General features: G+C 38.6%; 1 protein-coding gene across 2 annotated transcripts in view; it reads left to right on the top strand.

Moving 5' to 3' along the window:
- The window catches only part of PARP9 (poly(ADP-ribose) polymerase family member 9), a 30,314-nt gene extending 10,555 nt beyond the window's left edge, over positions 1-19,759 (top strand). For both annotated transcript variants that reach the window (XM_061167015.1, XM_061167016.1), the window contains exons 5-11: positions 649-876; positions 2,144-2,359; positions 5,830-5,893; positions 11,101-11,466; positions 14,801-14,937; positions 15,815-15,989; positions 18,942-19,759. In XM_061167015.1, coding sequence (XP_061022998.1) covers positions 649-876; positions 2,144-2,359; positions 5,830-5,893; positions 11,101-11,466; positions 14,801-14,937; positions 15,815-15,989; positions 18,942-19,312 — 1,557 coding nt within the window. In that variant the 3' untranslated portion in view covers positions 19,313-19,759. The remainder of the gene's footprint in view (positions 1-648; positions 877-2,143; positions 2,360-5,829; positions 5,894-11,100; positions 11,467-14,800; positions 14,938-15,814; positions 15,990-18,941) is intronic.
- The last annotated feature ends 6,257 nt before the right edge of the window (positions 19,760-26,016 follow it).

Raw genomic sequence — 26,016 nt, forward strand, 5'->3', positions numbered from 1 at the left:
AAATTCTGATTGCACTTTCAAAGTGACACATTCATTAATAACCACAAGTAACATAAGTTACCCCCAAAAGGAGCCAAAGCCATCAAGATGAATTAGGGGGCTCTGGGGACCCCCACCAAGAGGGAGACCTACTTCCCACTGTAGACTTTTTCATCTCATTTGTGTTTTTCTTTAACCACGTGCTACTTACCTTGAAAAGCACGAACTATAGGGGGTAAAAGTTTCCTTATAAATTTTATTTCCACTCTGTGTAAGACAACATTCACATTCACATAGAAACAGTGAAAAGTGAAGACAGTAGATTATAGAATGAAACCACTTATTGATAAAGCTTAGAACAAATCATAGAGAAAGTTCTGAATCTGGGAATATTGGGAGTATAAGCCAGCAAGGGGCTGACAGATGTTTGCAATAAAAATTGTATCATCTGCATGTTTAACATAATTTCTGATTAGCACGAACAGACTTAACGGTAATCAAGTGATCACTCTTTGGAAACTTTATATCTGTTATTAAGTTGATAGTTTTGTGGATTTAGGATCTTCAAAAGTATTTTTCAAAGCTCTTCAGGAAAATAAATATTTAAATTAGTCATTTAAGAAAAAGTAATTTAACACTGAACCCTGTTCATTTTTTTTCCCTTTTCAGACAGATGTAATTGTTAATTCTATGTACTCCTGTAATAGTCTTAGTGCTGGGGCTGTGTCAAAATCAATTCTAAAAGCAGCCGGAGATGAAATAGAGCAGGAATTATACGCAAATATAACTAAGACACCACTAGATTCCCCGGTGGTACTGGTCACAAGAGGATTTAAATTGTCTTGCAAATACATATACCATGTGTTATGGACTTCAGGATATTCTGAACAAAAACTGGTAAGGTCAAAATAAATTTATCTTTCTGTGTCTCCAAAGTCTATATAATAGTCTGTTGAATTTCCATTATGTCATGACATTCATGATATGTTATTGTCAAGTGGAATATTCCCCATTCTCTACTCCTCCTGTGAATACCTGAAATATTAAACAGATGTTGTGGTCACAAATTATCTTAAGAAGTTTAATTTAAATTATCGCTTAGTCCATGTCTGAATTTTAAGTGGGCATACCACAGATGGACACAAACATCAGGGCTCCCTGTCTGCACACTTGTTCACCTCCGCATCCAGTGGCGCTACAGGCCTCTTCTTACATAGGGGCCAGGGATTCAGCCTCTTCATATCTCCTGCCATCTGTTAAATCCCAGGAGGACCTGGGATCTCCCTTCTAATACCATTCCAGTCACATCTGTTACCTGTGAGGTCTTCCCTGTGGTGAAGCACCTGTGGTAAAGCTTAGCTTTCTGGCTGACTCTACAACTGAGCAGTATAAATTACATACATTAGGGACTAGGGGGAACCTACTGAAATGTAGAGAGAGGGAAACTTAATCCCCTTTTCTGTCTTTGTCCATATTTATTTTATCACCATTTCTGATCTTCTCTTGTCTAGAGAGCCCTCAAGTCCCAAATTGGTCCTCTAGTCACTCTGCTTTTTCCAGTCCCTCAGTTTTCCAAGGTCCTTGCACATTAGTATAATCTTCTTACATTAGTGTAACTAACATATTAGTATATTAGTATAATGTAAGAAGGTTATCCAGTAACCTGCCTACTATAGTGTTGTTTGAATGTTGAAATATTGATGGAAGTTTAAATCTGCCAAAAATAAATTACATGACAGATCTTAATGACTTTAAATAAATGTTGACCACTTACTTTAACCTCTCCCTCCTTTATTAAAGCTCTTTATGTTGATCCAGAAGTGGCAGGTAAGTGGGGATAAATTGAAGATTGGCTCTCTAATCCGGGGAGAAGGCTCAATAAATTGAGGGTAATCCCAGTGCCCAAATGTCTTGAATGGCACAAAATGTACCAGTCAGTCACTTCAGTTTCTCAACCCTTTCATTTCTCATCATCTAACCTTATAGCTGTAATGGGTCCCCTGTGGAGTGGTACCTTTCCTGTTCTCTGAGGAGGCATGGGCATGGCCTGAGGAATACTGGAGGTTGGCATTGTAAAATATGGGCAGGATTAAGGGGTAAATGGGTAAGTGAAGTCTTATTTTTGACTCAAAAGACTAATCTTAAATTTGTGGTTTTCCTATAGACATTGAAAGCTGCCATGAAGAAATGCTTGGAAAACTGCCTTGAACTAAATATAACTTCCATTTCCTTCCCTGCCTTTGGGACTGGAATCATTGGAATGAAGAAGAGTGAAACAGCAGAGATTATGTTTAATGAAGTTTTAATATTTGCCAGACAAAATTTTCAACAATTAGCTGTAAAGTTTGTGATCCTCCCCGAAGAATTGGAGACATATAAGGTAAGTTAATATCTTAGAAATGTCCTGCAGTTCGTTCACATTCATTTACTCAACAACATCTATTTAATATCTCCAAAGTAAGATACAGGTTTTGTTAAGTGCTGTGGAACATGATGATGGTCTAACTTGGTGAGATGTAATTTTTATAAATCATTCACCTCTGACCTAGTAAGGAATGTCATTGTATAAGCCATGTCTACCCCACTACCTAGCTTTTCCCTTGTCCTTTGTTGGCATTTATTCATCCCTCTGCTCCTTAAAGGTATGCAACCTCCTAGTTTTGTGGGGTCCTTTGCTCCTCCCCTTCTCTTTCCCACCTTCCAGCCTGTTCTCCATGTGGGTAGTTGCCATTTTCTCTCTCTCTACAAGAAAACAAGCTTAGACTTGTTCTAACTCACACTTCCCTGGAACAAGTGTAAATGTTCTTATTCCTCCTGCTGCCTTGCTAGACAGGGGGAGGTTTGTAGTGTTTGCTGATTTCCATTGCTGTCCTCAAGCTATCTATGTTATATCACTGGAGGAGAAATCGGAAAGAGACAGTCACTGTGGAGTCTCATGAGCCAGTGTAAGCCAGCTCCAGTACACCACTGTCTCATACACAGCTGACCTGCAAAATTGGTGAATTACCCAGTGATGCAGCTTATCTTCTTGACAAAATTAAACATCCTGTCATTCAAATGAAGTTCACCAATTCCACCTGCCACCCACTGCAGAAGACTATTACTAGGCCCAGATAGGTGCTCAGAATACATCCCTGGGCTGTCCATAAAGCACCATATCCCTGTAAAAGGAATTAGCCACAAGTAGAAAAGAAAGTGGGGCTTCCCTCATAGCTCAGTCAGTAAAGAATCCTCCTGCAATGCAGGAGACCTGAGTTTGATTCCTGGATTGGGAGGATTCCCTGAAGAAGGAAATGGCAACCCACTTCAGTATTCTTGCCTGGAAAATCCCATGGGATTCTGGCAGAGGAGCCTGGCAGGCTACAGTCCGTGGGGTTGCAAGAGTCGGACACGACTTAGCAACTAAACCACCACCAGAAAAGAAAGTGCTCATTCTCATCAACATACAAGCAAAAATGTAAATTGCAGTTCAACAATACAGAAAAGATCAACCATAGTTTGAGAGCTCCCCTGGGGGATAATAACAAAAGTAGTTGCCATGAGTTGCATCATCCAGGTACTGTGCCAAGAAGAAGCTAGCTATTATTGTCATCTCCATCTTGCAAGTGGGACCAGAGATTAATATGTACATACCTAGTCCAGTGGCTGAGCCAAGAGTCCAACCTCTATCTGTTGGTCTGACCCTAAAGTCTGTGTTGTGAAACACTAAACAAAAATATAGGGAAGAAAATATCTTGAAAGATGATACAGCTTTCAGTATTGTGACTCAAAGGAGATTATCTTAAAAGGTAATTTATATCGTACCCTGAACACTGACCATTCCTTCAGGCTTTTTTTCAGTGTTAACACTACATTTTAGGGCTTCCCTAGTGGCTCGCATGGTAAAGAATCTGCCTGCAATGCAGGAGACTCGTGTTCAATCCCTGGGTTGGGAAGATCACCTGGAGAAGGGAATGGCAACCACTCTAGTATTCTGGCCTGGGAAATCCCATGGACAGAGGAGCCTGGTGGGCTATATAGTCCGTGGGGTCACAAAGAGTTGGACACGACTGAGGGACTAACACTTACTTACTACATTATATCCATGTGGAAGTATGACATGTGCATGCACATATGTATACTCCTCTAGTCTTTTGCTAAGCACATCTTTTCCTCCTAAATAAGTCTTTCAACAAGGAGTTTATGTTCAGAAAGAACAGAGGGTGGTTTGCACACTTCTTCACGGGGGACATTACTTTGGCAAGGTCCCTACAATCCAGAGAATGGATTTGTCAGACATCTAGAGTTGACCTGACTGAGGAAGATCAGCGTATACTGAACTTATGTTAAAGTGATACTTATATTCACATACTGATGAATTTCCAATTCATGAATAATAATGAGCAAATAACTCCCCAGCTGACCTATATACTGTGTTCATTAGTATTTCATGATGATAAGGCTCCTGGGTGGTGCTGAGTATCTACAAAAGGCAATGGATAGTCATTCATTTGGTTATTTAACAAATATGTGTTGCATGTCTACCTTGTGCCAGATATTACGTCTCCGAATAAGAAACTCCTTACTAGGAACACTCCTCACATTCTTCACGAGTTGTTGGTCTTTTGTGGACAGAACTGGGAAAACTGCCAAGTTCTTGCCACTTGGATCTGCATTTCCAAACTGCTTGTTATCCATACCTCTAAATTTTTGCTCCTGATTAAGTTACAGTTTTCTTTCATTTTCAATTCAAAAGGCTTGCCTCATTGATTTCTAACCCAGGAATGCATACTGACTTTAAGTGAGTTTGGAAAAGAGCCGATTTTTATCCATTTTGTGTTTGACAGCTATTATTAGTCCATTTATCAGCAGATAATATTATCTTGTTTATTTTGGAGGGCAGGGAAGCTCCTCCCTGTTATGACCACTCCAGGTACTAAATAAATATGAGGGCTTTTTTGCTCTGGAAATAGCAATTGCAAATATAATTTTTGAAGAAAAACTGCTACAGGTTAAGAAACTTCATTATTAAAGTTCAGATGAAATGAAGATTCTAGACTTTACCTCATTATCTACCATCTTTTTCAATGAAGAATTACTGCCAATTGCATCAACTTTAAACAAAGAAGACCCTGTGTGTGGTGGTTCCAAACCCTAGGAGAGATGAGTTTTTTCAAATGGATACTATGACAAAGGATCTACATGGCAATATACATAAATGTCTGTGTGCATACTGTCATAATAATAATTAAAACAATAGCTAACATATTGAATATTTATATTTTCAATATTTATTGAATATTTACAATTCAACGTATTGAGTATTTACAATAACCTGGGTATAATTTTAAGCACTTTACAAGAACTGATCATTCAGTCTACGGCATGGTGTGCATATAAGTTTTAAAAATGAGTTTGTTTTATTGATTACAAGAACATCTGCCACTATTTGTCTTCTTCAGTGATATAGCTACACCTTTAGTTCAGTGCCTAATATATAATTTGTGATTGTCATGTTGAGTGTGTGTGCTCAGTTATGTCTGACTCTGCAACCCCATAGTAGCAAGGCATTATTACCTATGAATGATTATATTTTGCTTTGGGATGTACATTCTTTTTTATGCCAGATTTTAAGAGTTTTTCCTTTCCATTTTTCCTATACTTGTTTCCCCTCTATGTTCTAATAGATTGTAGCCCTGCATTGGCTGTTCCCGAGGACTTTTGAAAGGTTGCTTTAGATTTGTGACAGTGGGAATAGGGGATAACAGAGTGGGTGAGGCCAGGCATGGTGAGTGCAAGTAAAGAGGGGGGTTTTGATGACAGTAGCTAAAGCCCCACTTAGGACTCTCCGCTCTGTTTTGCTTCTTGCAGGCTTTCAGCGCTGAAATGGAAAAGAATAAGTTCAAGCTGCAGGGTCCCAACAATTACCCTGGTGGTAAGTAAGAAACTCATGGGTCTAGAAATATAGTCTCCCACTGTAGGCTCATTCTATTCTTGATCATCTGAACTAATGGAGGGGAGAAGATGAATACATAAGCTACTTATGTTTCATTGCACTCCTGCCTGGATACCTGTGTGCTCTATACCTGGCCATGATTCTATTTTTGCTCATCCTAGTTTCATGATATGAACAGAGAGAGGCTAAGTTACAGTCACAGTAGGTAATTCACAGTGTGGGTAGTTCATTCACAAAAATCTGGGCTATATTTTTTTCATGAGCTTACTAAACCAGTCAGTCTTTCTGTTTTGAATGGAGTGATGTCTAAATGGGGTTACTCGTTAGTAATACCAGATAATAATAAGTAGATTAACCCAATGCTAGTCACCATGAGTAATCAGTGGGATCATGATGGAAACTTTAAAAAACAAATAAAAATATGTATGGCCCAACTCTACAGATTCTAATTCAGGAACTCGGGGTCTGGGCCAAGCATGTATATTTTTCAATGCTTCCTGGTCAGTTTGGTTGCTGAACCAGATTTGGGAATCACTGGATTAAACCAGTGCTGGTTGTTGTTGGAGAAGAATTAACTTTGTCTTATAACTTCATTCCTTTAGAGGAGTTTGAGTAGACTGAGATGGAATTGTGTCATGACAATTTAGATATGTAGTTCTGAAATAGTCTTTTTTAAAAAAGTATATATATATATATATATATACACACTTGTTTTGGGGGTGCTGTGCTGGGCAACATGTGGAATCTTATTTCCCTGACCAGGGATCAAACCTGTACCCCCTGCAGTGGAAGCACAGAGTCTTCATAACTGGACTGCCAGGGAAGTCTCCTGAAATAAACTTGTACTCCACAACATTCTATAGATGTATGAGATGGATGAAACTGGAGCCCCTTATACAGAGTGAAGTAAGCCAGAAAGATAAAGAACATTACAGCATACTAACACATATATATGGAATTTAGAAAGATGGTAACGATAACCCTATATGCAAAACAGAAAAAGAGACACAGATGTATAGAACAGACTTTTGAACTCTGTGGGAGAAGGTGAGGGTGGGATGTTTTGAAAGAACAGCATGTATATTATCTATGGTGAAACAGATCACTAGCCCAGGTGGGATGCATGAGACAAGTGCTCTGGCCTGGTGCACTGGGAAGACCCAGAGGAATCGGGTAGAGAGGGAGGTGGGAGGGGGGATCGGGATGGGGAATACGTGTAAATCTATGGCTGATTCATATCAATGTATGACAAAACCCACTGAAATGTTGTGAAGTAATTAGCCTCCAACTAATAAAAAAAAAAAAAAAAATTCTATAGATGTTAAGAACCCCAGACATTCAACCAGCAATAGAAACTTTTAGGACATTTTCCATTTGGATCAAGACGATTTGCTTATTCCCTTTAATATAGGAGTTAACTTATGGATGTTCAGTGTCCAGTAGTGTTGGAAATGAAGAAAAGGGAACTTTAAGAGCTCTGGCCTGTGACTGCACCTTTTATGAGCCCATTTATCTATCTGTATAATGATGAGAATGACAGTGTGGTGAGGATAACTGGAGATTATATATGTAAAAATGTTCTATAAATTATGCAGCATTAAACAAAGGCCAGGGGATAAATAATGAATGAGAGAATGGACAAACTCCTCAGGTGACCTAGAAGAGGGAGGGATGCCCTGTAGCTGGAAGGGTGCAAGAATGAATTCATGGACAAGACGGTTCTAAGTTGCTCTTTGACGATGGCAAAATTTTTCTCTTTTTCTTACAGAATATTTTTTATTGTTATTATACTTTATTTTATTGGAGGATAATTGCTTTACAGTGTTGTGGTGGTTTCTGCTATATGTCAATGTGAATCAGTCATAATTTTATATATATCCCCTCCCTTTTTATTTAGCCTCCCTTCCCAACCCTGGCAAGATTTTTCAATGGCCAGAGTTGGGTTGCTGGGGTTAGGGCACCCAAACTGAAGAAAACTCACAGAAGCAAACAAATGCTGTGCATGTTTGGCAAACCACGGTGACTCTAGGGAAGCTAGATAGTAGGAGTTTTAGGAGACAATAATATGGAAGAGGAACAAATGTCCCTATATCATGAATCTGAAAAATGGGGCCAGGCATTGCCATTTACTTCAGTAATTCTTGAGGATATCTGTAAAGAAATTATAGCACAGGTTAATAACTGACATTAATGATGATGATGATCTCAGATAATTAAGGAAAAGTTGGACTATTTAGGAAGGCAGAGAAGCATGTTTCCATTATAAATATTTAACTAACAAATAAAATGAAATATGTTTTGGTCCTAAAAGAGACTCTATTAGTGTTTTGAACAATTTAGTTACCTGGAAGAGCAACTCTTCTGTCCTGATAATGATGGATAAATGAAATATCACCATGTGTTTTTTAAATTTTCTCCTAAAAAGTAATATAAGCTCCCAAATAGAATAAGGGTTTTTTTTTTTCTACTTTCAATTTATTTTTATTTTTTTTTCCATTTATTTTTATTAGTTGGAGGCTAATTACTTTACAATATTGTAGTGGTTTTTGCCTTACATTGACATGAATCAGCCATGGATTTACATGTGTTCCCCATCCCGAACCCCCCTCCCACCTCCCTCCCCATCCCATCCCTCTGGGTCATCCCAGTGCACCAGCCCCAAGCACTTGTCTCATGCATCCAACCTGGGCTGGTGATCTGTTTCACACTTGATAATATACATGTTTTGATGCTGTTCTCTCAGATCATCCCACCCTCGCTTTCTCCCATAGAGTCCAAAAGTCTGTTCTATACATCTGTGTCTCTTTTTCTGTCTTGCATATAGGGTTATTGTTACCATCTTTCTAAATTCCATATATATGCATTAGTATACTGTATTGGTGTTTATCTTTCTGGCTTACTTCACTCTGTAGAATGGGCTCCAGTTTTATCCATCTCGTTAGAACTGATTCAAATGTATTCTTTTTAATGGCTGAGTAATATTCCATTGTGTATATGTACCACAGCTTCCTTATCCATTCATCTGCTGATGGGCATCTAGGTTGCCTCCATGTCCTGGCTATTATAAACAGTGCTGCGATGAACATTGGGGTACACGTGTCTCTTTCAGATCTGGTTTCCTCGGTGTGTATGCCCAGGAGTGGGATTGCTGGGTCATATGGCAGTTCTATTTCCAGTTTTTTAAGGAATCTCCACACTGTTCTCCATAGTGGCTGTATTAGTTTGCATTCCCACCAACAGTGTAAGAGGGTTCCCCTTTCTCCACACCCTCTCCAGCATTTATTGCTTGTAGACTTTTGGATAGCAGCCATCCTGACTGGCGTGTAATGGTACCTCACTGAGGTTTTGATTTGCATTTCTCCGATAATGAGTGATGTTGAGCATCTTTTCATGTGTTTGTTAGCCATCTGTATGTCTTCTTTGGAGAAATGTCTGTTTAGATCTTTGGCCCATTTTTTGATTTGGGTCATTTATTTTTCTGGAATTGAGCTGCAGGAGTTGCTTGTATATTTTTGAGATTAATCCTTTGTCTAAAAAAGTATGTCATCAGTTTAAGAATCTCTTGTCATTTCTTACAGTTGTATAAAACTTTGGCTTTTATTGTTACCAGAGGGAGGCCATTCTCCCCCTTCTACTTCTAGGTATGTCCTGGTACTTTTTCATAGCTCCTGATACCACCCAGTTACTATCCGAGCAGAAAAGATGCTAATGACCACTAATGAGATCCTGAGATCACTCACTGGGAAGCAAGATTTTGAGCACTGTAGTCAGGTTGCCCACATCTACAAGCTTCCTGGACACCACTTACTCCTATAACTATGGGCATGTTACTTAATAATATTTCTGAATCAATTTCCTCATTTGTAATATGGAAACTACTAATAGTACCTACCCATCTCATAGGACTGTGAGAATTGAAAACAGAATACATATAAAGTACTTAGAATAATGCCTGGAAATAGTAAGTATTCAACTTACTTTTTCCCCCTCAAAATATGTCTCCAAGATTCATCCATGTAGCTAAAAACTCCTTTTCATTGCTATGATATTCCATTGTTGAAGGACATCTGGGTAGTTTCTAGTTTTTGTGAACTCCTCGTGTACATCTTCTGATAAACAAGTGCAAAAGTTTCTTTAAATAATATACTTATAGGAGTGGTTGTCCCAGTTTTACATCTGTCATGAATATATAGGAATTCCAGTTGCTCTATGTGTTCTTCCAAACTCTTGATATTGTCAGACGTATATTTTTGCCTATCTGGTTATTTTTCATTTCCCTTATTATCAAAGAAGATGGGCATATTTTCACACATATATGGGCCATTTATATTTCCTTTTCTATGAAATCTTTTGCCCAACTGGCTGCTGGTTTGCTTGTTTTTCTTAATAATTTGAGGGAATTCTTCATATATTCTAGATACTGCCTCATCTAGCAATTCCCTCTTAGCTAGTACATTGGCCTCCTCATTTTTTTCAATTTGGATTCAGAGTCACTCTAGTCTATCAGAGATTCTTCTTTGTATAAATCTTTTCTCTTTGTGGAGGCAGATTGTGGAGAGAAGTACAGTGGGTATGTCAGAAACAAGTTCCATTTCCTTTTCTGCTGCAATATATGCTGTGTTCAGTAGCAGTAGCTATAAAGCTCCAAATGCTGGTTATGGAGTTGCAAAATGTCCTGTCATAAAATGATAAGATATAAAAAAGAATCTCAGGTTATGAAATTATGGGTATTTCTTTCTTTTATTATACTCTGATAATTTCCAATTTTTCAATAGTAAACATGTATATTTTTTATAATCAGAAATACATGTCATTTTTTAAAAAACAATTTTCATTCTAAGTTCTATGGTTTTCAGAGATGTCTGATTTTAAACCTGGTGGTAATAAGAGTTTATGGAAAATCCTATCCAGTAAGAAATAATTGTTGGTTAACATCCAGGATGAGATTACAAGATGAACTCATCTGTAAATTGACCAATGCAACACAGCAGGGGCAAGACATGATAAACTCTGTGTTCCCAAGGAGACTATAAACTATGCTTTTAGATTTTCTTTGTATCCAACACAGCTCTCAGAGACAGGTACTTATTTGAAGCTGCTACTGCTAAGGATGCTTGGGACAAACACTGGCTATGGTGGTTTAAAACCCACCCGCCTTCTGTGGTTTCTTATGATAGTGTTTTCAGTCCCCCAGGAGACCAGAGAGAAGAAAGAAAACAGATTTCCTGTCATCAGTTTGATGGGATCCTACTGGGAAAAGATAGATGAGGCCCAAGCGTGGATCCAGAGGCTACTGAGCCCCAAGGACTGCCACATCATTGAGGACAAGCACATCCTCTGCCTCGGAAAAAAGGAACACGATAATTTGTTCCAGCTTCAGGAAACCTTATGCATCTCTATCTTAGAGATTGTCAGCCTGGGGAAGGCACATTTAGAGATTAGAGGAGCTCAAGCTAACCTCATTGAGGCAGTTATGAAAATTGAACAGATGCTATGTGAAGCTCAAGAGAAAATGGCAAGAACAAAGGAGCGAGTCCTTTGGAGCTTGTCAGGTGAGTAACTTTCTATTAGATTAGAAAAATCAGCTCTTCAAGCTTTTGAGTGTGAGCATTCATATGTGTGAGTGGGTGAGAGAAAGAATGGAAGAGGAGAGAGAGCAAACTATGCTGGGTCTGTGTTAGGCCATAAACTTTTATAACCATTTTTTGACTCTACCAGCAAAGTTAATTATTAGTAAATGAAAACACACACACACACACACACAATTGGATTTACTGATGATGACATGGATTGCCTAAGAGGCAGCTACATGCAAAACCCAGGGTATCCCAAGCCCAGGCTCTAGGAAAAAAAGTACACCCCTAATTCTGCAGATGGAACATTCAGATACAAACACATTCCACTTATTTAATTCATTTCTTTGAGTTTTATTGGAGTTATTTATTGCTGGCAGAGTTAAGAGCCCTAAAATTACTTACTTTGACCTTCTCACCAGAGTAAATTGTTCATTGGTACTGTGAGATCCAGTCAAGCATCACTCATTCAATGGGGCAAAATCCATCAGGATAACTGTGAGAATTTGGGTCTCGAAAGATCCTTTAACTTAGTCCTAGAGCTCACTAGGAAATTATACCATTAAAAATACTGCCTTGGGAGACTGAGGCTAATTTTTTCATTTATTTGACTAATGTAAGCAGGTTAGTTATGAAACAGGAAGGTGAAAGTGCTATGGAAACTAGGTGAGGCACCTAACCCAGACTTGGGACGTAAGGGGGAAACTTCTCAGGGGAGGTGTTGCAAATGGAGAAGTGAAGACTAGGTAGGAGTTAGTAAACAAAGAAGGAACTTTCAAGAAATCAGACCATCGCTAGGCCTAGGTTATGCAAGACTTTATAAATCACATGAAAATATTCAAAGTTTTTATTGAAATACATGGAGAACCTTAAATAATTTTAAGCAAAGACAAGGTCAAACTTGTATTTTAGAAAGATCTTTGGTTGTAATGTGGAGAGTGAATTTAGTACAAAAATTCAGATGTATAATTTCAAAGAATACCTTATTTTCACCATGTGTTTGTAAAAATAGTTCAGGCAGATATAGTTGAAGTGAGTGGGAGTTCACAATAAATGTTGAGTCCATGTTCCACAGAAAACCCAGTGTCGAAAAACATGGACAAAAGTAATATTCAAGAATGAGACCCAATATTATGATTTCTACCGAGCTTTTGAAATGTAGTGAATGTGGGTCTTTAAACTGACATTGATACTTCTTAAGAGAACAAGATTGAAAATAATACTGATCTCCTATAAAGCTTGTGACATTAACTTCATTCATAAAGTCGGCCTACTTTCCCAGCTACTGGCAATTGAGTCATGTAAGTCCCCTGCTGTGCTGCAAGGTGGCATTTTTTGGCAGTTGGTGACTAAGCATATTACTCCACAGCAGTGTTTCAGAGGTTCATAAGCCCTCAGCCCCTTCTAATCAGGTTAAGATCTTCATTAATAAAATGGACAATTTCGAAATGAGTTCTTACTACAGGGGACATCAGCTATCCACATGAACAGTATGTTTTAAATAATAGAAGTTAGGCATCTCCTCTTTTATGGTTCTCTTTTAATCTTTCCTGGTGAGTGTTCCTGATAGCAGGAGTTTGTGGATCTTTGAGTTTCCAGTGCCCAGCCCAGTGGGCATGTAATAGGAACTCAGTAAATGTTTGCTGAACTCTGAGATGGTTGGATGGCATCACTGATTCAGTGAACATGAGTTTGAGCAAACTCAGGGAGATAGTGAAGAACTGGGAAGCCTGGTGTGCTGCAGTCCATGGGGTGGCAGAGAGTCGGACACTAATTAGTGGCTAAACAATAGCAACAATATTATACTTTATAAATGTGAGTCATTACTCTCCAGATTTTTTTTGTCATTTGCCAGTTAGTTTATTTCATTTTGGAAGTTACCTCAATTTTTAAATAATTTTGTTAATACATAATTTATATGCCATGAAGTTCATTCAAAGTATACAATTGAATGGATTTTAGTATATATACAGAGTTGTACGATGATTGCTATGATCTTATTTTTTTCATTTTTCATTAAGAATAATTGCTTTACAGTGTTGTATTGGTTTCTGCTGTACAACTCTCCACATTTAACTTACAGACTCTTTCTTTGAAATGTCCTGGCATGGGAGTTCTCTGCTATGAAGTTATGTCCCTCCTGCTTTCTTGCTTTCCAGAGTTACAACTTGGCCCTCTCCATGAGTTTCTCTGAATTTATCACCTGTTTTTTGTGGTTAAATTGAGCCTACTCAGTTACATAATGTGCTGGGGATTAGGTCATTTTAGTATATTCAGTCTTAAACAGAAAGTAAACTGAAAGAAAAGAAGCCTTTTGGCGGGTTTTCATTTGTTCACCCATGTATAGATATTTAGTCCAATAAGGAGCTCCTTTGGGAGATAAAAGGTTGTCCCTTAAATGTAAAATTGGAATGAAGGAAAGAAATTAAAGGAGGAAAGAAGGAAGAAAAAGAGGGAAAAGGAAGGAAGGTAGGAAAGACATTATACCATAAACTCAATCTCCAAATTTTGTTCTCCTTGGCTGGGTGGCATATGAATAACATATGTACTAAATATTCTGCCTTGCCCCTTACAGAAAGCATTGGAGAAAGCCAGGTTTATAACCTTAGATCTGTACTTACTAGCTTTGTGTTATTGAGCAAGTCACTTAACTAATCTGAGTTTCTATTTTCCTGTTTGTAAAACTGTGTTAATTATTTCAGTGGTGGTGTTGTAATACTCAAATGAGGTAGAGATATGAAACTGTTTTGAAAACTTTGAAGTGTAACATAAATGTCTTATTGTTTTCCATCACTCCTTAATATTTTCTTATGTTTGTCTCTTTTTGTTGATTGGCCTCCTGGCTAGAAATACAAACATTTCCTATTAGCAAAACAACTATACATCATCATTACAGCATTGATAGGGAAAATATATATTAATGCTCTTTTTCCTCTTATCCCCTCAACTTCATAATCTAAATCAATCTGAGGACAAATTTATTACCCACCCCCCATTTTATCCTATGATTTCTCATGGGATTATAGCTGTCATTGCATGCCATAAACACATGAGGCATACAAATTAAACTGCTAATCTTCTCCTCCAAATTTTTATAATTTATTTCATGTAATTTCTGCTTATTTATTTATTTGACTGGGCTGTACCGCTTTTGGGATCTTAGTTTCTCAACCAAAAATTGAACCCAGGCCCTGGCAGTGGATACACTGAGTCCTAACCACTGAACCACCAGGAAATTCCCTCATTTAATCTCTTTACAAACCTTTTCCTCTCATAGATCACTGAGACAAAGTTTTATGTTACTTATTTTTAGGGCAGCACACTGATCAGCAACCAGAGAACCAGAATCAAATGAAGGAAAATACATTTCTGAAATGGCTAAAGCTTTCAGCTCCAGAAATTCAGGATCAAAAAAAACAGTTTGAAGACTGTGGTTTGCGAGTTATAAAGGTATACTTAATTAAGGGGAGAATTTGACTCATCTTGCTATCATTTGGTTCCACAGCCAGAAGAAAAACTTACCCACTGATGACTAAGCTAGTTGCTCATTGTCCTGCAATCCTAGGAGTTCGTTTGAAAGGAGGGCAGGGATGGGTAGGGATGAGAGGTATTGTTGGAATCAAGTGGTAGAAGTAATGTTAGGATGTATAGAAGCATAGGTCAAGACTCAGAAAAAAGCTATCTGCCTATCTTGAAACAAAATGTTTTATTACATAAAATATATATGTATATATATATATATCACATAAAATATATATGATAAAAGTAGCATTTATCACACTGTATTGTAATTGTTTACCTATTTTTATCTCTCACTAAACTATAAGCTGCTCAGAGGTTAAAGCGTCTGCCTGCAATGCGGGAGACCCGGGTTCGATACCTGGGTCGGGAAGATCCCCTGGAGAAGGAAATGGCAACCCACTCCAGTATTCTTGCCTGGAGAATCCCAAGAACGGAGGAGCCTGGTGGGCTACAGTCCATGGGGTCACAAAGAGTCGGACTCGACTGAACGACTTCACTTTCAAACTATAAGCTTTAGGAGAGCAAAGACTGTGTCTGCACTTGTCTATTTCATTACTAGTTCCTGGCACATAGCAATGGCTCAGTTAATTTTTATTAAAGAAGGGATAGGGAATTTTGAAGAGATAGAAGTCAAAATAGGAGACAGTTGGAGTCAGGAGAGACTCTTCTGCAACTTTATATGAAAAGCAAATCACATGCAAAGTAATAAACACATAAATGCTTTTCTTTTTGAAGTAGAGTATCAGGCAATTTAAGTAGCATTTCTCCAGCATCTTTTTCAGTTTTTCATTTCCTTGGGCTGTAGGTAGAGAAGATAGACAATGTGCTTCTCATGGCTGCCTTCCAAGAAAGGAAGAAAATGATGGAAGGAAGAACCCCTGGAAAACCTGTGAGCTACAGGTTGTTTCAGCAAGTCCCACATCAGTTCTGCAAAATGGTATGCAGAGTCGGCTTTCACCGAGTGTACTCCGTGCCCTGCGGTAGGTGTCAGCCCCTCATAGTTGGGTTACTGTACGTGGGAGTTGGCGAGCAGACATCATCAGGTGACTCACCATTAATAGCATTTTTTGCTTCAGTGAGGATGTCATTTACACCTGGGATTTAGTGGTAAAGTCATTTGGAAAGGGTAATATTTAAAATTTATCTTTTATTTATTTTGTGGCTGGTGGGTTTTATTTTGATGAAAGTGTTTGCAGTAAGAACTACAGTTCAAAAGGAAAAAAAAGAACTATAGGTTCACTGTTTTTCCCCATTCTGTGTTTGTGGCCTCTACAGAGAGTACCCTGGAGATTTTTTCTTATCTTGACAAAAAATTATTATTAACACTACCAAGCCATCTTCCTCCTTAATTAAAAGAGCATTTTCCTGAATTTAATAAAGTTGGTCTTTTCTCTTCCATCCTTTTCATTTCCTGTAGCTGCTAGCAAATGAATTAGGCATCATCTGGCAGGTGAAATGAATATTTTAAGTTCCTTCTCAGTTATGGGAGTTCTATGTATAGTAGCTTCTATGTCTCAGTTATAAAAAATATTGCATATTTTACCTCTGTATTTTCCATTTTAAATCTCTCCAGATGAAGATAAGAAGTTTTTGTAGCCATCACAGAGGATACCTGGCAATGCAGCTTGATTTTGCCTGGTCCATTAAAGATGTAGCTCTTGATCTTTACCTTCCAAATATGTAGCATGATCCTTGTTGTAGAGCCTACTCCAAGTCTTGATTTCTGGAAAGCAAAGAAAGGGTCTGGGAATCATCTTCTCTGCCCCAGAGAAAACATAAGCAATACCATAAGCAATAAGGGTAAAAATTGAATATGAACAATTTTTCCTGGGAATACAAACTGATAAATGAATCCTCACCAAGAAGTTTTTGAGTATAACCAGGAAAGTGATAATCAGAATGGTCCTTTCATTGGCAAATTCTTAAAAATTCACAACTCCCATTTGCTTCTAAACCCATTGTAACTGGCTCTTCTGCACTCCACCACTGCCCCTTCTATTTTAATTTAAACTATTCTAAAAACATCAAGATCCTCCTATTTTTCAAACCCAGCAAGTGCCTTCTTTTCAGTTCTGTGACAGGTACTGCTAATTGCCTACCCAATATCTGTATATATTTCTTCTCCAAACAGCTAAGACACACACCATTTTCCCAAGGAAGACAGTCCTAGACACTCATCTTGTCTCATCATCAGTCTCAAGTTCAGGCAGTCTTCTCTTAAAGCTTAGAGGCAAAGCAATTGTCCTAATACACTCATTGTATAATGATGTGAGAGTGAGCAGGAAAATTGCAATAAAAACTCCCCATTTCGAAAGGGGAGAAGGAAAACACACAAGTCACTGGTCTGTACCACTAACCACATGCTGCTGAACTGGAATAGTAAGAACTCTTTTCGGGGAGTGAAGTAAGACCCTTGTTTGCACTCTGGGGAAATCTCCATTTTGTATTGCTGCCTTTGGTCACTTCTAGGTGCACTGCTTACCAGGGGTCCAATGGCTTGCCCCAGGGGTCTAGAATGCTCCCAGGCTTCTGATAGCTGGACTTGTAGGGTTTTTTTTTCAGCCATACAGCCTTTTTTTTTCAGCCTTTAAAAACTAAGCAGCATGAAGCCTGTTTGTTTCTGGCCAAGTTTGTGTCTTTTTAACCCAGCCAAAGATCCTGTTTCCATCTAGTCTTTAAGCCTCAAGATTCCAGTCTTTTACCTACTGGCCTCTGTGCTCTGTTCGTCTCCCCAGCCTTTAGCTTAACAGCCACTACTTTGAGGCAAATCAGACGGTAGATTCAGTGGGGAGATACTACTCATAATGTGACTTGTGCTAATGCATCTGGTGAGAATGCTTAACTGCAGGTGCCTGAAAGAAGTGTCCTCTGCTAGATAAACCCTTGTTGTTGTTCAGTCATGTCTGACTTTGCAACCCCATGGACTGCAGCATGCCAGGCTTCTCTGTCCTCCACTATCTCCAGGGTTTGCTCAAACTCATGTCCACTGAGTCAGTGATGCTATCTAACCATCTCATCCTCTGCTGCCCCTTTCTCCTTTTGCCTTTAGTCTTTCCCAGCATCAGAGTCTTTTCCAATGAGTTGGCTCTTCGTACCCGATAGCCAAAGTATTGGAGCTTCAGCTGCAGCACCAGTTCATTCAGTAACTGCCTTAGGGCTTGGTCTGAAGTCAAGCTGTGGGGTTGGGATGTGATGGGGTCAGACTTTGACTGTGCCTGAGGCCCAGTAAACCTGACTCCTTTTCTTTCTCTAATATTCACCCATCATCTCTAACAGACAGGCAGGGTTTTAGGCCCTGGCATCATACCCAAGCTCTAGGACACTTGCTCATACACAGTAAAGTGACTTCAAGCTGCAGATCTAGAGACGTTTCTGTTCCTCACTGTGGGTGTGTTTCAAGGGCCAGAGCTAGTAGGGCAGGTGAATGATTTCATGGCATGATTTCAGGGATACCAAGAAAACTGCCCTAGGTCTTTGTTGCTGCACAGGCTTTTCTCTAGTTGCAGCAAGCAGGGGCTACTCTCTAATTGCAGTGCGCAGGATTCTCATCGTGGTGGCTTCTCAGGAGCACGGGCTCTAGGGCGTGTGGGCTTCAGTATTTGCAGCTCCCAGCTCCAGAGCACAGGCTCAATAGTTGTGACACACAGGCTTAGTTGCTCTGTGGCATGTAGGGATCTTCCCTGATCAGGGATCAAACCCATGTCTCCTGCATTGGCAGGAGGATTCTTTACCACTGAGCCAGCGGGGAAGCCCTATTAGTGATAATTTGCCACCACTGAACAACTTTGGGTGTCTTTGCTTCAGACACAGGGACTTGAGATGAGGAACTGGTGAGTATTTGGAGGACTAGGGAGTGAATACATATTAGTACCCAAATAGGCAATACAGTTTGTCAGATCATAATAATCTTTAAATATTTTTTCTCTTATCAGACCAAAAATATGGAGCTGGAATATACTTCACCAAGAACCTCAAAAACATAGCACGCAGGATCAAGAAAACATCTGCCACAGATAAGCTGATCTGTGTGTTTGAAGCTGAAGTACTCACAGGCTCCTTCTGCCAGGGTAATCAGTTAAATATTGTCCCCCCACCATTGCATCCTGGAGCCATAGATAGCCATGACAGTGTGGTTGACAATGTTTCCAGCCCTGAAACCTTTGTCATTTTTAGTAACACACAGGCTGTGCCCCAGTATTTGTGGACTTGCATCCAGGATCATGTACAGGGTTACTCAGGACAAATGATGCACTCTCCACAGCAGTCTTACAGGATATTCTCAAGTGGCAGCCCTGTTGATTAACCTCTACATTATTTTAACAACAAACATGACCTTGCTTTGGAGGAACTAATCAAATAATAACCATCGGTGACTCAAAGAATGGTTTGAATATGTCAAATAGGTTGTCTTTATGGACTGTCTTTATGTAGCTGAAGGATCAGCTACAAACCAGCATCTTAGTGCCTTCATCTTTGTCTCTGTCTCTTGGGCTTGGGGTGGATAGATACCAACTAAAACACTTTCAGGACTATGCCCTCTCCTTCAAGTTGTCTTTTCATCTTCTTTACCATAGGTAACAGCAAATATGCTTTATATGTAATGAAGACATTTTCCAGTATATAATCCAAATCCTTTTGTTTTGTAAAATGATAATAGTGTAACATATTAAGACAGCAAGATGATTTCAGATTTTCCAGAAAATCTTACAAAGTGCTTTGGATATCAAAATAAACACCTTTTTCAAAGTAACTGGCTCTGAAAATTATGTGTAAAATGAAATTATTTGGAGTGGAAGGATACCAGAAGGCTGATATTCTAGCAATCCCCTTTTTGGATTGAGCTTTTTCAACCAATGCCACTCAAGCACCATGAGGCAAAATTATTAATTCATCCAATATATCTTGGTCACTAGATGTGTTTCAGTCACTTTCTGGGTGCTGGGAATATGATGCTGGACAAGACAAATGTCTTCCTAAAGCTTCCAACCTAAATAATCAGAAAGGCATCTATGGACAGCTTAACAAGTGTGACTTGGTATAACAAAGAGGAATTACAAATTCTTTGGAAAAATTTGAGGAGAGGGATACATGAATGTGGGGTTGGGAGGAAGTCCTTCTAAAAGAAAATGAAACTCAAGTTGAGACCTGAAGAATTTTTAAGTTAGGTAAATTAAGGATAGAGCACACTGGGAGCAGAGCTGGAAGAGTATCTTGTGCAGAGTTCTTAAAAAGCCTGAATCTACTGACTGCGCTCATACTTGACTTCAGATTTCTGCCATGTAGTAGCCAGCTAATCTCAGCAGGTGTCTCTTTCCTATTCTGAGATCAATATTTCTCTACACTTCCAGACTTTCTTGACCCTCCTATCCTCAACCTCTTATCTAGAATACTTCTTCTTCCTCATCTTACTTTAACCAGCATTCTTCATCTTGAAAGAAGCATATCTATCTTCTCATATGGTACTGCCCTTGAATTTGGGGCAAGAGGCATCCCACCATGGACTTCCAGGTCAGAGGATTTCACTCTGACCTCCATCTGGCCATGCCTATCTCCACAAGGTGAGGAATGCATGGGGTCAAGAGAATGTGTCCATTTGGGACCTGCACACCTCACTTCTAAGCCACCTACTAGGTACCTGGAAATTCTAATTTCCTGGCTAAATAGTTCCAAGTCTTCCTAGGGCCTGATTGGGCCTCTTCCTCAGGTAGTTCCTTCCAAGGTTGGACTGTTCCACAGCCTACATCAGGAATGGTCATGGGGTGACTGTTTTCAGGAATGGAGCTTGGACATGAGGGCTGATGTGTTCACAGGTCTGTGCATGAGGCTGTGATACAAAGCCAAGGGTGAGAGGACTGATCTGAAATATCTAGCTTATGTTTAACAGAGATTTCAAAACATGATGGAGGACAGGCAGTGTTCACAAGGATAAGAAAAAAACAAACAAACAAATTCATACCAAGAAACATTGAAACTGTAGGCCACCAAAGAGGTGAACTTAAAAGCAGGCAGAGAGAACAGTCATTCAAGTCACCTACAAAGGAATGACAATTAGACTGACAACATATTTCTTGTTGTAGGCAGTATAATGTCCTCCCCCTCTGCCCTTGCAAACATGTCCACACCTTAACCTTCTGAATCTGTGAATATATTACCTTACATGGCAAAAGTCATTTTGCAGATATGATTAAAGTTACCCTTCAGATGGGAAGAGTTACCAGGATTATCCAGGTGGGCCTAATCTAATCACCTAAGGGATGGCAGCATGAGAAGAGTTTGATGCCCTGTGCTTGTTCTGAGATGTAGGGGACTATGTGCAAAGACCAGTGAGAAGCTTCTAGGGGCTAAGGGTGGCCTTTAACTGACAACCAGCAAGGAAACTGAGATCTTAATCCTTTAACTGCATGGAACTGAATTCTGCCAATACCTGGAGTGAACAAGGAAATGGACTCAAAAGCTTCCAGAAAGGAGTGAAGCCTGCTAACACTTTGATTTTAGCCCAGTGAGTCCTACACATGACTTCTGACCTATAGAACTATGAAGCAGTATAGTTGTGCTCTTTTAAGTCCCTAAAGTTGTGCTAATTTGTTATGGCAGTAATAGAAAACTAATCCTGAAGCCTGAAGGCATTAGTGTAATATTTTCAAAGGGCTGAAAAAAATGAACTATTAACCTAGAATTTCATAATTAGCCAAACTTTTATTTTGCCTTAATTTTTGAATAAAGACACTCTCAGACCATCAAGAATGGAATTTACCAACAGTAGATAAACTTTCATTAAGGAAGTTAATATTTAAAGGATATGATTCAGGGAGGAGGTGGAAAACACAAAAATCTAGGCTGCAAGAAGGCAGCATAAACAAAAAATGATAAATATGTAAATGGTAAATAATCATTGTATATAAACAACTAATAACTTGGAGATTAAATAAGATTGAAATAAAACACTGAGAAAAAAGAACCATGTAAAAAAGTAAAATGGTGGAGTAATGAATACAGTTAAGTAGTTAAAAGGGATTTAAAGTCCTTGTGTTGTTCAAGAGATTAGTATTATTGTTTATTATGTAGATTAAAATTTAAGGGCAGCCACTGAAGGAAGTAATGTACCTAACTTCTAAATAGTAGACAAAAAAGAAAAAGTAGCACTACAAAGGAAACTATAAGTAAGGTGAAAAGATAGCCCTCAGATTGGGAGAAAATAATAGCAAATGAAGAAACAGACAAAGGATTAATCTCAAAAATATACAAGCAACTCCTGCAGCTCAATTCCAGAAAAATAAATGACCCAAATCAAAAAATGGGCCAAAGAACTAAACAGACATTTCTCCAAAGAAGACATACAGATGGCTAACAAACACATGAAAAGATGCTCAACATCACTCACTATTAGAGAAATGCAAATCAAAACCACAGTGAGGTACCATTACACGCCAGTCAGGATGGCTGCTATCCAAAAGTCTACAAGCAATAAATGCTGGAGAGGGTGTGGAGAAAAGGGAACCCTCTTACACTGTTGGTGGGAATGCAAACTAGTACAGCCGCTATGGAAAACAGTGTGGAGATTTCTTAAAAAACTGGAAATAAAACTGCCATGTGACCCAGCAATCCCACTTCTGGGCATACACACCGAGGAAACCAGATCTGAAAGAGACACGTGCACCCCAATGTTCATCACAGCACTGTTTATAATAGCCAGGACATGGAAGCAACCTAGATGCCCATCAGCAGATGAATGGATAAGGAAGCTGTGGTACATATACACCATGGAATATTACTCAGCCATTAAAAAGAATTCATTTGAATCAGTCCTAATGAGATGGATGAAACTGGAGCCCCTTATACAGAGTGAAGTAAGCCAGAAAGATAAAGAACATTGCAGCATACTAACACATATATATGGAATTTAGAAAGATGGTAACGATAACCCTATATGCAAAACAGAAAAAGAGACACAGAAATACAGAACAGACTTTTGAACTCTGTGGGAGAAGGTGAGGGTGGGATATTTCAAAAGAACAGCATGTATACTATCTATGGTGAAACAGATCACCAGCCCAGGTGGGATGCATGAGACAAGTGCTCGGGCCTGGTGCACTGGGAAGACCCAGAGGAATCGGGTGGAGAGGGAGGTGGGAGGGGGGGATCGGGATGGGGAATACATGTAAATCTATGGCTGATTCATATCAATGTATGACAAAACCCACTGAAATGTTGTGAAGTAATTAGCCTCCAACTAATAAAAAAAATAAACTACAAAAAAAAAAAATATCCAAAAAAAGGCAAATTGGAGAAGAGGCAAAAAAGAATCAGAGTTAGTTTAACCATGATACCAAAAGATAGACAACAGTACAAGATAGGAAAAGTATAGATACTCATTTACATAAATAGATTCACAAATTCTAATCAAAATATTAAGAAATGTAATTCAGTTCTGTATAAATAAATTATGGTCGAGTTGGGTTTATTTCAGAAATGCAAATACAGATTAACTTTAGAATATCTATTGATGTAACTCACTATATAACTATATTAAAGGGTATGTTAATTTCAATATGTAGAGAGAAATCATCTGATAAAGAATTTATAAAAGGATATCTACCCAAAACCTAGAGCAAGCATCATATTTCATGGTAAAACATTAGAGTGATTCCCTACAAAATCAGGATGAGACAATGCTGCTTCCTATCGCCATTTATCTTTAGCAGTGTATTAGAGCTCCTGTCAAGCACTGTAGAGAACAAACCAAAAGACTAAAATTGGAGAAACAAAAATGTCATTAAATCACTGGAAATATGATTGTCTATAGAAAGTCCAAGAAAATCTGGAGACAAATTACTAGAATTAATAAAAGCATCCTGCAAAATTCTAAATAGGAATTTATATAAATCAATTTCATTTCTATGCATGAGAAACAGTAAATGTAAAGTCTTTTTTTAACCAATATTATAGCAACAGAAAACTAGAATTAAATTTACAAAAGGTATATAAACATTTCACGAAAATATGACAAAACATCATTGAAAGGAATCAAAGATGACCTAAATAATGGAGAGATATACTATATCTCATTAAGAGGAAGCCTCAATGTAATAGAGATGTCTATTCTCCAAAAATTTAATCTCATCAATTCAATATAATTTCAATCAAAATCTTAAGAGGTTTTCTTCATAGGAGCTGACGGAGTAATTATAAAACATATTAAACAAAAAGGTACAAGAAGATCCAAGACAATTTTAATGAAGAAAAACAAAGTGGAGGTGACTTGACCTGTCATGTACTATGACTTATTATATTACTACAGTAATTAAGATGTGTAATTGGTGTAGGGATAGACAAAGAGACCAACTGAACAGAATAGAAAGCAGGAACCTTGAGAATATGTGTGTTTTGAATACATATATCAAATGTATATGTATTGACTACCCCCCAAATATGTAAATTTATATGATAAGGAGAGAATTAGAGTGAAACAAATTAACATGCCGATTCTCCAAAACTATCTAATAATCCTTGAAGAGGCCCAAAGGAGTCTAGAAAAGGATGAACCAACTGAACCTGGATTATTCAATATTATATGCATGTTGTGACAAAACTTCAAAAAATAAAAAACCAATTTGTTGGAAATAAGACTGTTTCAGACTTAAAAAAAAAAAAAAGGTCCTTAGGAAAAAGCAGGGCTTCCAGGTAGCTCAGTGGTAAAGAATCCGCCTGCCAATGCAGAAGAGACTGATTCAATCCCTGATTTGGGAAGATCCGACGTGCTGTGCAGCAATTGAGCCCATGGGCCACAACTACTGAGCCTGTGCTCTAGAGCCCATGTGAGGCAACTACTCAAGCTCCTGTGTCACAGAGCCCGTGCTCTGCAACAAGAGAAGCCACCGCAATGAGAAGCCCGCGCACTACAACTAGAGAGTAGCCTGTGCCCTGCCACAGCTGGAGAAAATCCTGAAGACCTAGCTGAGCCAAAAATAAATATTTTTTAAAAAAGAAAACATAACCAAATTAAACAGAATTTTCTGAATTTCTTCACTGAACTGTAAATTCATTTGGAATCTAACTTCAACTTCACAAGTTCAAATTACTTCTATGGTTTAAAACCATTTTCCCTGGGGAAGAGAGATCTAACTTTTGATGACATACATGTGCTTCAGAGTGTTTTACAAACAATGGCCTTTTTAGATATGGAGATGGTTAATTTACATGTATGGATGTGAGAGTTGGACCATAAAGAAAGCTGAGCACCAAAGAATTGATGCTTTTGAACTGTGGTGTGTTGGAGAAGACTCTTGAGAGTCCCTTGGACTGCAAGGAGATCCAACCAGTCCATACCAAAGGAAATCAGTCCTGAATATTCATTGGAATGACTGATGCTGAAGCTGAAACTCCAGTACTTTGGCCACCTGATGCGAAGAACCAACTCATTGGAAAAGACCCTGATGCTGGGAAAGATTGAAGGAAGGAGGAGAAGGGGATGACAGAGGATGAGATGGTTAGATGGCATCACTGACTCGATGGACATGAGTTTGAGTAAGCTCTGGGAGTTGGTGATGAGCAGGGAAGCCTGGTGTGCTGCAGTCCATGGGGTCACAGAGTCAGGCACAACTGAGCAACTGAACTGAACTGAATTTACAGATGCAAAGGACCTGACAGACAAACAGCTGATTTACCAAAGAAAGTCTGTAGATACAAAATTGGTGGTCATTTGGGAGAACTGGAAACAAATTCCTACAATTTTAAAAACCTGCTGCGCTAATAATTAAAATCCTAACTCTTCTTTGCTCAAACACACATTTGTACCAACAATAGCAAGAATTAGTACTATGCAGGCAGAGGAACAGAGCTGCAAGTCAAAAGTAATTTTATGTTTGGCTATATTCAGTTTTACCATTATGTAAAAGAATACATATCTTAAATTTTCAGGCAGTTCAGAGAAATATTGGTGAAAAAGGAAACAAGAAAGAATAAAAATATCCCATTGTATCATGGGACAGAAACATATCATTGTTCTTT

Source organism: Dama dama, chromosome 19 (assembly GCF_033118175.1).
Source record: "Dama dama isolate Ldn47 chromosome 19, ASM3311817v1, whole genome shotgun sequence".
NCBI classification, from domain to species: Eukaryota; Metazoa; Chordata; class Mammalia; order Artiodactyla; family Cervidae; genus Dama; species Dama dama.